Source organism: Plecotus auritus, assembly GCF_963455305.1.
Source record: "Plecotus auritus genome assembly, chromosome: X".
In the NCBI taxonomy this organism is placed as follows: Eukaryota; Metazoa; Chordata; class Mammalia; order Chiroptera; family Vespertilionidae; genus Plecotus; species Plecotus auritus.
In genome coordinates this window covers 127,525,677-127,539,923 of record NC_137784.1, presented here as the reverse complement: position 1 = coordinate 127,539,923, position 14,247 = coordinate 127,525,677, and the positions used below count along the sequence as shown (strand labels likewise).

At 39.7% G+C, this 14,247-nt stretch overlaps 1 protein-coding gene across 1 annotated transcript in view; it reads right to left on the bottom strand.

Annotated features, from left to right (window-relative positions):
* The window catches only part of AFF2 (ALF transcription elongation factor 2), a gene marked incomplete at its 5' end in the record, with an annotated part of 502,187 nt that overhangs the window by 136,149 nt on the left and 351,791 nt on the right, over nt 1-14,247 (bottom strand). The window contains one exon of the mRNA XM_080653155.1: nt 13,414-13,510. Coding sequence (XP_080509281.1) covers nt 13,414-13,510 — 97 coding nt within the window. The remainder of the gene's footprint in view (nt 1-13,413; nt 13,511-14,247) is intronic.

The following is a 14,247-nucleotide window of genomic DNA, read 5'->3' as shown; positions in this document are numbered from 1 at the left end:
TCTGATATCCTATATTTTAAAATACACACAAGTATTTAAGTGTACAGTCATGCTTGTAGCACTTAACAGCAGTTAAGTCAATGATGGCATAAGATTATAATTGAGCTGAAAAATTCCTATCCTCTAGTGACCTCATAGCCATTGTAACATTGTAGCACAACACATTACTCACATGTTTGTGGTGATGCTGGAGTAAACAAACCTACTGTGCTGCCAGTCATTTAAAAGTATAGTAATACAATCATGCACTGTACATAATACATGATAATAATAATAGACAATTATGTTACTGGCTTATGTATTTACTATACTATAGTTTTTATAATTATTTTTGAGTGTACTTTTTTTACTTATAAAGAAAAACTTTACTGTAAAAACAGTATATTGTATTCTGTTCACAGCAGCCTTATACATGCAGCATCTCTTGACTGCACCATTTTCCCTTGTGCTTGATTTAATCTTGTGTTGTTTTGGTCATCATGGTCCTTAAACATTAACACAATGAGGAAATCACCTAATGATGCATTTCCCCATTATTAAGCAAAACATGACTATATATACATATGTGTGTGTATATATATATGTGTGTGTGTGTGTGTATACTATAAATACATATATATACACACACATATACATATATATACACATATAGACACATATATGTATACATATATGATTCAAGGTTAAATATGGACTCTGAATCCACTTCCATTAGGAAGAAACAAGATTTATTAGCAAGTTCTAAATGTTTATATCAAATATTTCAAAGATCCCTATGAGATAATTCTGAGAAATACGTTGTTATCCCATGCATTTTGGGAGTGTCTGCTGCTTTTATCTTCCCATCCACTTGAATTTTGAATAATTAACATTGAATTGGTAGCTAATCTCAAATGTGAACACCTCTTCCGTTAATTATAATGCTTATACTTATGCCCTTTGATTTTGCTAAATAAATACAAAAAATAATATAGCTGCTTAATAATAAGACAGATTCTGTTTTCCATTAAAGACAAGGCCCTGGTTGTTTGTAGCCTGCCTGGTATCTTTTTCAGCAGGTGGCAGATATTTGGGGGACAGAGTAAAGCATTCCTTGGGCCCTAAACCAAAGCCCTAGTAAAATTTTCAAAGCCAGAACATAAATTTCAAAATCTTACATTTTCAGTTTGGCAAAGTGCCTTATTACACAGCTTTCACTAAAGATGTTCATGTTGCTCCACTGTATGCTAGAACCCTGATTAAACTCAAGACTTGGAAACTTCCCATAAATGTATGTACATATGTTACATTGCCTGAGGATTTTTAGTTGCTAATGACTCCAAGACAGAACCTCCAGGCTTCAGCCATGGATTTGGACCCAAATTGGGGTGATGAAGAGTCCTAAGAAAAAGAATATGCTTCTGCCAAACAAGTAGGGTGATGAGAGTGGAGAGAGGACCAATGGTGTCTAGCCACTTCCGTGAACCCAGGGGCAGTGACAAAGGGAAATATGGTGATGCCTTTTCCTTCCAGTACTTTGATTCAAATTAGTTTAGTGATCCCCAGGTTCCCAGGGGTGGCTGCTGTTCTCCCTGTGATCCTTTGTATAGAGCCATATATGTTCCACGTGTTCTTTGTGGAAAAAAAAAAGGTTGTGGTCATTTCTGTCCTACCTGAGAGCTATCTATTCTCAAGTAACAGATTATATCCATTTCAGTTTCTGTTTGTTCTTGGTGGAAGCAGCACACCCTCACCAATATCTGAATTAATATCATTGTGAGAAAAGTGTTAAGCAAATCAAAATAACAAAATTCTCATAGATGGATAATTCACAAAATGTAGTGGGCATTAGTTAGTATTTGGTCATCCTATCTAATAAAAGGGTAATATGCAAATTAACCATCACTACATCACAAAGATGATGGCGCCCAGTCCTCACAGCCCCGCAGGAGTCCCCCAGTCCCGGGGGGAGGGGGGCGGCCGCTGAGAGAGGGCAACATGAGCTGCCTGGCAGAATGCTTGCTTTGCCACCATGGCAACGAGGCAAGCGTTCTGTGCCAGGCTGCGGATGGGCCTCTGGGCCATGGAGAGACTCTGGGCAGTGGGCACGGAGCAGCCAGGCCTCACAATTCATGCGCAGGGCTACTAGTCAGTTATAAAGAGCACAATATGTACAACCTTGTGTTTCTCTACATCTCTGCGTATCAAAGCATAGTTTTAGTTTACAATATAAAGGCAATCTATGGAGTCACAAATCAAAATATTTATTTAGTACTAAATGTAGAATACCTAGTTACAATGAAAAAATCAGTATGCATGTTTCTAAACAGACACAGACTTGCCTGGAGCATTTTAAAAATCACATTTTATAAGCCCTAAGAAGTTTCGTATTAATCTAGTCTCTATGCTAATACAGCCAAATAGGGAACAGAATCTTGTTAATATGAAGGCCAATGCTATTCTATTAACTTTATATGTTATCCTTTTTACTTTCCTGTCCTCAATGAATAAATTAAAATATCCACTCATTCTTTAATTGTTGGATAGAGTATGACAATGTAATTATTTTATTCAGCTATATTCCGCAGCTTTCACAGACAAACTGGATAATTTTGCGGGTCATTTCAATGAATAGCAATGACAGATAAACTGTTTACATTAAAAGACTCTATCAAAGTTATTTTGCACCTGGTTTCATCCTAATCCATCTGTGGTTTCTATAGCTCTGACAGGCTGATCTCTCTTGCTGTGTATGCCATATTAACATTACTGAAGAGGCCTTCCCCAGCCTTTCTGCTGTTAACAAAGTAAATGGAAATGCAGGGAAACCTTGGTGAGGTAACAACTTGTTGAGCATGAGGAGGGAGAACTGTGGCTAAAAAAATAGGAACAATTACAACAGGGAAGGGTATCTGTTGTCACAAAAAAATGCATTCACTACAGCATGTCAACTTCAAAAAAGCCAGTTGATAGCAGGAGTAAAATTTATTGCATATTTTTCACTAGCAAACTTTAAACATAAAAGTGGGCTTAAATTTAAATTGGATCCTATGTTTTCAAAGTACAACATGCATCACAGGTATAAGGAACACATCCCAAAGCTGCCACAATATTCTGATTTTCTAGTACCATGAAATTTGTCTCATTTGCAATTGTCAAATAACAACCTAGCCTGTAAGCTTGCCCAACAGTAACCATAAAAACAAACAAACAAACAAAATTAAATGAACTATAAAACCAAAATCAAGAAATTGGTTTAAAAGTAAGCTATTTGTTTGAGGTAATTAGTAATCATTAGACAAATAAAATTAGGAAGTGTAGGGGAAGAGCTAAAAAGACACGTTTTTTCTGTGAATGTTAACATCTTTGAGGTGCAGCTCTGCTACTAGCAATCTAGTTTAAATGTTCACATATACCCAGTAAAATGCTTTCAATTTCAATTCAGTGCACTTTTTTAGGGGTATCAGGACAATCCTGAGGCAGAAAAAGAGAGCAGCTTGGTTTCAATAAAACTGCATACATTGGAGCTACCTACAACAATGTATTGAGACACAGCCCATTAGAATAACTTTGTGCTCAAAGCAAATTGTTCAGTTGTTTTTAAAGCACCAACATATCACTCCAAGCTTTATCTAGAGTCCTTTAGATGAACCTGGCCACTAACTGAACATTTCCAGCCATAGTGTCCATTTTCCAAATTTCTAACTGGACTAATTAAGTTATCTAAGATGCTGGTCTAATTCAAGTTAATAATAAAACAGTATAAATATTAAAATGCCCTAAAGGCAGTTTCTAAAAATGCATATTTTTATGATCTTTATACTTCTAAAGTCTGTTGCTTCTAATGCCAATCAGATTATTAAGGCATAAGAGAGCCATGCCAAGATCTAACCTGGCCTCAGAACCTAGGCATCATAGGCCATCCTGCCACCAGATTATAATAATAGACTACATGCTTAGAACTGTGTAAATCAAGCATCATGATACTATTCAATGGAATATTAAGCAGATGTTTACCAGGTTCTATGACTATGTACTTGAAGGAGCTCTGAAATGTGGTCAACATACATTCTAGAAGCCTTTGGAATAGGTCAAATTGTGGATAGCTTAAAACTTTAAAGACAGCGATTTTAATAAACCTGTCAATACAATTTATTTGTTAAAAAAACATTTGAGACTGATTAGGCTGCTTATATTGAAAGAGAAGCACTAGGTCTGTATCTTTAGATCTTTTATTGAGCTGTAAGCACAACATCAATAACTGCGTATCAGCTGTAAATGAAAATTGATTCCAGGTTTAACCCCTCATTTTCATGGGTTCTTTTAATCCTGAGAAACATAAGAAGAAAATTTTGACCAAAAGAAAAACTGAATAAAAAAGAAAAGAAAACTGAAGTTTCAGGGCTATGAAGTTAGTATGTGCAGAGAACTTTACACCTATGAAGTCCCAAGAACTGTGCCTTACTGGATTATGCCATTGTCCCACAAAAACCCAGTGACTCATCACAGCATCATTGCTAGCCCTAAATGACTTGCTTAAAATGGCAATTCAATAAGTGTTATATAGGGATGAAGGCCAGGGTTGGGTTTTTTATATATTATGCCAAGGTAGCATCTGGAAAGTAGTCAGCTGGCGAATTGACATCACATAGCCCTCACATCGCAACCATATTATTTTATTTTTAAAACTAGGGGCCCAGTGCATGAAAATTCATGCACTGGAGGGGGCAGTTCCTCAGCCTAGCCTGCCCCCTCTCACAGTCCGGGAGCCCTCAGGGGCAGGAGGCGACCCGGTGATCAGGGGAAGGAGACGTCCCATCAAACCTCTGCTGCTGCCACTGCCAGTAGTGCAAGCCTCAGCTGGCCCTGGTTACCTGAGCCTCTGGCGGCCCTGGGCAGCTGGGCAGCCACCATCCGAGGCTTGCCTGCACCTAGGGCCAGCCCTGGGAGGCTGGGCAGCTGCCATCCGAGGCTTGCCTGCACCTCGGGCCGGCCCTGGGCAGCTGGGGGGCTCAGGGGACTGGGGGACTCTGGAGGCAGGTGCACAGCAAGGCAGGGCCCGCCTGGGGGCAGGCCTGGCCTTGTCACATGCCTGCCACCCCGGCAGGGCTGAGGGGACTGGGCGCCACCATCTTGTGGCTGTGGGAGCTTCCATCTTTGAGGGCATGGCAGTCAATTAGTATATTCCCTCCTTATTGGCTATGGGTGCCTCCATCTTTGAGAGCGGGGCAGTCAATTAGCATATTCCCTCCTTATTGTCTGTGGGTGCTGCCATCTTTACAATGGCATGAGGGTCAATTAGCATATTCCCTCTTTATTAGATAGGATATATTTTTTATGGATTTAAGAGAGGAAGGGAGACAGAGATAAAAACATCAGTGATGAGAACCATTCATCAGCTGCCTCCTGCACAGCCCCTACTGGGGATGGAGCTCGCAACCAGGGCACATGCCTGACTGAATCAAACCATGACCTACAGGTTCATAGGTCAATACTCAACTGCTGAGACACACCAGCTGGGCCCAACCATATTACTGATATCAAACTTTCAAAGAATGTATTGTAACACATATGTTTATGCAGACACTAAGTACAAAACACTGCACCCAATTCAAACACTGTTCTGGACCATCCCACAGTCCAATGTCATCTTCAAATGACTATTTCCCATTCAGGGGGAGCTCCTGAGAGAAAACCAAGGTGAATACAGCCTTTCTCCAGGGTAGAGTGAGAGCTCAGAAAGCAAAAATAAAAACGATAATAAAAATGCATGACTCAACACTCCACTCACATCAGTCCTTAGAAGAAAAATTATTTTTTTAAAAAACATGTAAAATAAATAAATAAATAAATAAATAAATAAATAAATAAATAAATAAATAAAATTTCCCTGGAGGATTTGGTGCAGTGTCATTGGCAGTTTGGCCTTTCTTCCTGGGATGTCTGCTTTAAAACTTGTCAGGTCTCAGAGGGGAGGAAAGGTTGTTCACATTTAGTGGATGCCTTTGCAGGGTCATTAGGACATTCAATCCAGTTCCTAGCAGATCCCTATGGACATCAAAGCAAAACTGAAGTTAATATCTTAAAGGGCCATAAGGATGAATAACCAGCATTTGTGTAGTGCTTATGGCTTTAAGAGCATTTTCTTATACACAATCTTCATTTGATTCTTACAATACTCTTATGAATTGGACAAATCTGGTTTATCATAGTTTATTGGTGAGAAATCCAAGACTTAGAGATATTAGGTGAGTTGCACAAAGTCATGCAGCTGGAGTGTGATAGAGTTGGATTTATGCCCAGGCTTCTCTATTCCAAAAATCATGCTTTTAATGACTACACTTATGAATCCTCATGACCAGGTACACATACTAGAAGTTAATAAATGTTAGGACAAGACAGAATCTTTTCATTCAAGTTTGCCACATACTGGTTGTTTTCCAGGTAGTTAATTAAGCAGCTCTCTTTAACATCCCATTTCTTACAAGAAAAGGGAAGGTAATTGTTATAGAATCTCAAAGAATAGGAGACATTTTACATTTTTATTAGTAGTACGATGCTGCTGCTCCTGCTGATCATCACCATCATTTAAAAAAGTGGTGAACATTTACTATATGCTAACCATACTTTCAAATGATTTTGCCTATTTTCATTCACTTAATCATTGAATCATCACTATAACCCAATGAAGTAGCTGCTATTGTTATCTCCATTTTCTAGACACTTAGGTGTTCAGTTCAAGTTCACCAGAAAGTGGCAGAGCCAGGATTATAATCCATTTGGTTATACACTGATTCTCTTGCTTTCTATCCTACACTGTGCCAGCACTGACACACCGACTTAGAAGACAGCATAGATATATCTGCTTCCCAAATAGTCTCAACTGAGAAAGCAAAATGCAATGGGGAATGTAGAGAGAACACATAAACTTTTAACAAATAATTTCAGGGGGAAAAAAGTGATAGTACCCTGAAATTATTGGTTAAAAGTTTGTGTGTTCTCTCTACATTCCCCATTGCATTTTGCTTTCTCAGTTGAGACTATTTGGGAAGCATGCTCCACTTTCCCATTTGAATAAGTAATACTTAGCGTTTAAACACATCCTAATTATTCTATTGGTGTTTGTTTGTGTTTAGCATGGCTAATACTGCTGTGGAGGGTGCCAATGGGGGTAGGGAGAGGGGAGGTTGTCCTGATTCTGAAATACTTGGGACTAAATGTCAAATTAGAAATTAACATGTCTTGATCCTGTATTTCATTTTCATACATGCATTTGAAATCCATTCTTTTTGAATTTGTTATGTTGCAAGCCATAGCATAGGGTCTCAGAAGCTTTTTGGAAAAGAGTGGTGTGTACTCACTAAACCTGAACTATTTGGGTCTCCTTAGTGAGTCCAGGTGCAATGATTATGGGTGAGATAAGTTGAGGATATCTCTAGAAAGCTAATAGCTTTTATATTGGAGTATGGCTGTATGAATGTAGCTACCAGGTTCTGGGAAATTTTCTAACTATAATGTCAGCTCCAACCAATGGCGTGATTTAATGCACCAATGCATTTGTTTATATGCTTTTCTCCCGATCATCTTGCCACAAATAGAATGATTCTGTAATGCTTTAGCTTAGACTAGAGGCCGAAACTTACCTCTAAGGTTTTCTGCAAGGTTCAAATGAAACAGAGAACCTTGACTTAATGCGTGGCTCAGAGAAAGGGCAACTCCATAAAGTGGGAGCTCTTAGCAATACTGCTGATGTTGCAGATATATGAAGGTCCCAATTATAAGATAAGATAAATTAACTATAATATCTACATGGTACTATATTACTTTGCCTGAAAAGAAAAGGATTTTGGCAGTCTCTCAGTAAGTTAAACATAGAAGTACTATATGACTCAACAATTTCAATTTTAGGTGGAAGAATTGAAAAAAAAAATGAAAGATACAATTCAAAAGAACTGAAACATGTATACCAATGAAACTTAGAAAGAAATCCTCAAATAGCTAAAAGGTGGAAACAACCAAAATGTTCAAGTGATGAATGGATAAATAAAAGGTAGTAGATCCATAGAACAGAATATTATTTAGCCACAAAAAGGAATGCAGTATTGATGCATGTTACAACATGGATGAACCTAGAAAACATTATAATAAGTAAAAGAAGCCAGTTGTAAAAGGTCATATATTTTATGATTTCATTTATATCAAATAAGCAAATCCATACTGACAGGATATAGATTAGTAGATTCCAGGGGCTGAGAGAATATGGAAATTGGGAGTAACTGCTTAATGTATGTGGGATTTCCTTTTGGGGTGATGAACATATTCTGGAACTGGTGTTGAATGCACAGCCTTGTGAAAGTTTTAAATGTCACTGAATTGTATACTTTAAAATGGTGAGCTTTATGTTACGTGAATTTTATCACAACAGAAAAATTACTACACACAGATTCTCTCTTGGTCTTTAGCCTTTCAGCCTTTTAACTAGTCCCCAAACTCTATAAGAAGGTTTCACTTGCAAATATCTATAACCTTGTGCCCACTTCTTTCTTCCTGGACCCAGTTAAGGGGAATAAATTGTCATCTTGCCTTACTTTAGATATTCCAGTTCAACCCCCTACCTCCTTCAAATAATAACCTTTGTTGAGGAAGGCATGACTGATCGCGGGCAGCATGCCATAAAAAGCTTCCAACTCAGGGAGAGGATCTAAGATGGCGGCTTGGGTAAACACCTAAACTGCTGCCTCGCACAACAATTTCAAAACTACAATTAAAAGACAAAACGTCTATCACCCAGAACCACGGGAAAGCTGGCTGAGTGGAAGTTCTACAACTAGAAGGAAAGAGCAAACAGCATTGAGGGGTGCACAAGCGAAGAAAAGCTGAGGTACAGAGACACGCGAATCAGGAGCCCTGCTGTTTTCAACCCAAAGGGAGATAAGTTCCCGATTACTCCAAACTCCAGTTTCTGGGGAGACACGGGGGACCCAAACTCCTATGGGGAGAAGCTGGACTATCTGCCATGGGGTCGGAAAGTGAGGGAGGCTTGCTTGCAGGGCTGCGCGCAGGAATAATTGTTTACTGTGCTGGGGCGCAGGACGCGGGGACACGGTCAGAGACGCAGAGCCGGCTAACTGGCAGCCATCGCTGTTTGCCACGCCCTAGCCTAGTCACACCCTGAGACCCCGCCCCGCACAACCTACAAACCCACCCAAGCTCCAAGCAGCGGCTTTAGCATATGAATGGTCTGCCCTATCGCAGCTTAACATAGCAAACTTGCAGCCTGGGTTAGAAAGCTCCAAAACCTCCAAACCCCAAGCAAAGAGGAGAAAACTGTAGTTCTCGCTGTAGCGCCTGCTGGGTGGCCTCAGACAGTAGCTGACCTGCACCCCATTGGAGACCCAGAAGCCAGTGTACCTAGTGGTCCGTGTGAGACACCAGATTTCAACTCCTCACATCCATAAGTGACACATTCAAGAGGCAGACTCAGTGAGCACCAAAGCCCCACTGAAACAAGTAATGCACCATAAGCGTGTCTCCAGCGCAGCAGTTCTTCCATTATAGACACAGCTGGTCCTCACAGCCAATTGGCCTGGAGGTCAATTCCTCCCAGTGTACCAATAGCAATCAAGGCTTAACTACACCAAGACTTTGCACTCAGCCCACAAAGGGGTGTACCAAAGGCGTCCACCTCAAGTGATTGGGGAGGCTGAGCTACTGGCCCCTATAGGTCACCTACCACTCAAAGCCACTCCATCAACACAAGGAAGCAGCAAAATGCGGAGACCAAGAAACATGTCACGAATGAGAGAAATGGAGGAAAGCAAACTACTGGACGACATAGAGTTCAGAACCACATTTATAAGGTTACTCAAGAATCTTCTAAAAACCGCTGAGGAACTTAGTGAGACCTTTAAGGATCTTAATGAGAATACCAAAAAAATGGAAAAGGACCAGTCAGAAATTAAGCATACACTGTCTGAAATAAAGAATATACAGAAACTCAACTGTAGATCAACGTACCCCAAGAATCAAACCAAAGATCTGAAATATGAGGAAACAAAAAACACCCAACCAGAAAAACAAAAAGAAAAAATCCAAAAATATGAAGATAGTGTAAGGAGCCTCTGGGACAACTTTAAGCGTACCAACATCCGAATTTTTGGGGTGCCAGAAGAAGAGAAAGAGCAAAATATTGAAAACCTATTAGAAGAAATAATGACAGAAAACTTTCCCTACCTGGTGAAAGAAATAGACTTACAAGTTCAGGAAACACACAGAACCCCATACAAGAGGAATCCAAAGAGGACCACACCAAGACACATCATAATTAAAATGCCAAGGGCAAAAGACAAAGAGAGAATCTTGAAAGCAGCAAGAGAAAAGTGGTTAGTTACCTACAAGGGAGCACCCATAGGACTGTCAGCTGATTTCTCGGCAGAAACTATGCAGGCCAGAAGGGAGTGGCAAGAAATATTCAAAGTGATGAACAGCAAGAACCTACAACCAAGATTACTCTACCCAGCAAAGCTATCATTCAGAGTTGAAGGTCAGATAAAGAGCTTCACAGACAAGAAAAAACTAAAGGAGTTCATCACCACCAAACCAGGATTACATGAAATGCTGAAGGGTGTTCTTTAAGAAGAGGAAGAAGAAGAAAAAGGTAAAGATAAAAATTATGAACAACAAAGTGACATCAAATACATACCAACAAGTGAATCTAAAAATCAAGTGAATAAAAAATCTGAAGAACAGAATGGACTGGTGAATATAATAGAATCAGGGACATAGAAAGGGAGTGGACTGACAATTGTCAGGGGGGAGGGGGTGTGAGGGTTGCGGGAAGAGATTGGACAAAAAGCTTACACCTATGGATGAAGACAGTGGCGGGGGGTAAGGGCATGGGGTGGGGTGGGGAATCAGGTAGAGGGAAGCTATGGGGGAAAAAAAAGAGGAACACCTGTAATAATCTGAACAATAAAGATTTATTTAAAAAAATAAAATAAAATAAAGAAATTAAAAAAAAAAAAAGCTTCCAACTCATCAACTGAAAATATCCAAGAGTGGCAGCACTTTCACAAAGTCACCCCATACATGCTAAAAACCCAGATGATCCAGGCCAACAGACTGTATGCCATTTCTCCAGATAAATACAGAAAACGACAACTTGAGAAACTAAGATGCAGATTGCATATATGCAATGATATAGAGAGGATGTCCATGTGCAAAGTTTACTTTTACATTGTTTAAACATTTCCATTAAAAGGTAATGTTGCATCTGTCAGAATAAATTATCTTAGATTTTTTTTGGTTTTATTTAGCAATACAGTGTTCTTGTCATTGGCATATTAAACGCAAAAAGCAGGAATGGCAGACATTGGAATTTAAACGTGCATTTTACAGTTGCTTTTAAGTCCATGACTCAAGTAGGAGAGGGACTGCCTTCCTGATTGCCCCTAACCACTTCTTCCTGCCAGCCTTGCATTCTGTATATTAAATGTACTGTGAGGCCCTAGGAGACAATTGTGTTTGTTGTTAATAAAGCACCAAAGTTGCAAATTTTCAGTTTTTACATACTATCAAAAATGTAGAGCACTCTCCCTTTCTTGAGCACACTTACACCCTTCTTCTCTCTCAGCCATGCATCTCCTAAATTATAAGGGTCCCCAGGAAACTTGCAACCAGGGTATCAATGGGGAGTGGCAGCTCATCCAGGGCTAACACACTGAGCCTATCTCCAAGGACCCTTTTCTCTGACTTTCCAGTGAGCCAAAGCAGCCCAGCCTAGGCTCTCTCTTGTTGCTTCTTCTATGCTATGCATTTCCTTATTTCACTGTCCCCAGCTTTATTTTTTAATAAAGAGAGAAAGGTAGAGGGAGAGAGAGAGAGAAACATTGATGAGAGTGAAACATAGATTGCCTGCCTCCTGCATGCCCCCTACTAGTGATCGAGCCCACAACCTGGGCATGTGTTCTGAAAGGGAATCGAACTAGGAACCCTTTGGTGCACAGGACAATGCCCATCCAACTGAGCCACACCGGCCAGGCTGCCCCAGCTTTAATAAATGTACTCTCAAAAAAATGTAAGCAGAATAAATTGGATAAAGTGAAAGAGAGGAAAGTATTGGCCACATAACATTGAAGATGTGTTCAATTTTAAAATTATGCAGAGTAGTAGGAGTTATGGTGTGACAAACAATTGTAGATGAGAATGGAATAGGTGAGTCCTGAGAATTTTTCCTAAGCTTTTCTTTGCAGGTTCATCACAAAATATTTGGTCATATGGAATTCCATATTTGTTAACTATCTTGAAATACCAGTGTATGAGCATTCCTTAAAACAGTCTGGTTTCAGTTTTATAACTTAGCGGACTTCACCGTAGAAAGAACTTGGTTAGGTATTGGCTTTTAAAAAACAAAGGTAGTGCTGGTTTGTGCAGCCCAGTTGATTGAGCATCAATCCATGTACCAAGATGTTGCCGGTTTGATTCCCAGTCAGAGCACATACCCAGGTTGCAGGCTCCATACCCAGTAGGGGGCGTGCAGGAGGCAGCTGGTAGATGTTTCACTTTCACATTGATGTTTCTCTTTCTCTCCCCTTCTCCCTTCCTCTCTCTCTAAAAATCAATAAACAATTTTTTAAAGGTAGTACTTCTGTGTTCCTAATGTGAGGTTACAAGCACAGCCAGAAGGACCCCACACACAATACAGTTCTCTGCCACAGAGAAAACACACAAGCATTCATTGATACCACACACTACTTTGCCATTCTCATGATTTATAAAAGATACAGTACTTGGCCTTTTCAAATCAAGAATCCAGTTTCATTGGAAATGCTGAAAACACATATTTTTGCCATCTAGTTTAATAGTAAGTACTGTAAATATTTGTAACACAGAATGGAAGTTGCAGGGCGTCAGCAAACTTTTGCCCAATGTCTTTTGCCTGAAGGTTCATGAAAGCTGCAAGATTCTGAGTTCTGATTCTTAGCTGTGTTCTGAAGTGGCACACCTCCTGGGAAAGGTGAATGAAGTAATCACAGTTTTATTTTAATTAATTAATGAGCACATTTAATTAATTAATGAGGCTCTAAACTGCACACTGAAGTTACTAAAGTTATAGCTCCCTCAAGACAATACTTATCCCTAGAAAGGGAAAGATGATCTCAATTGCTTACTAAAAAAGAATACTGTGTATGCCAAAGAGGAAACAGAGGGAAGAGATGAAAGCTGTTTTCAAGAGCTCAGCATCTCTTTACTCTAATTTTAATGGAAGTGTAAGCTGATCCAACCTGTTCCAGAATACTATGCTTATCTTTGCTTCTTTCCCTCTCACCAAAGACCAGAGATGAAGCAGGGAATAAGCTTGTGGATGACAAAACCATTCCAGTTCCTTTTTCCCCCACCCCTTAGGTCCCAAACCAAGCCCTAAGCTGTTCCTACCTGGTAGAGCTCAGTGGCAGTGCACTGAGTAGTCAAGGTCTTCACAGGCTCAAGGTCATCTTCATCACTGCTCAGCTTCAGGTCATCCTCAAGCATCCTACAAAATAAGCAGAGTGGTGTTCATGTGTCTTTTAAAAAGTGTCTTTTATAAACCATCCTCAGATTCATCTTGCAATGAGGATAAAGTATTGGAGCTACAATCTGACAGCTGCAATTCTGTCAAAGGTACAGAGGGAACCAAGATTCTTTCAGCTAATTAGATATTTGAGCTCATATATTTATATCATACTCTGCACACATCGTTTCTCTCTACCTTCTCCTAAATCAAGAAGAAAAAAAGGACTATTTCAGCATCTCCAGAGATGACTGAATTCTATATATTTTTACTACTGAAAGTGTTATAAATGCACAGATTAATCAATGTGGAGGTGGGATGTAGCATTGGATCTCTACAGAAAAAAATGTTCCAAGTCTCCCATGAAAGAATAGGGGCATGATAATAGCCCCTAGCTACAGAGGCTGTTGTCAAAGCCTGCTGGGGCTCTCTAGATGACAGAGGAAAAATGCCCAGTGAACTTCCACTACTCTTCTATACCCTATGCACTGTGGCAGTTCGGTGGTCACAAAATAGCTGGGTGAGAAATGGCTAGTCATTAACTTTTGATACATGACTGATCTCTTCCTGTAAGATTTGATCCAACAGAAGTAAGCTCATGATATGGATAAGAAGTCTTTCTATCCTAAGGAAAGATGCCTGAAAAATATGAATGGACTAAATTTTGGTGATGAAATAGCACCTTCAAAATTTTTGATAAAGCACACAGAACCTTTTTT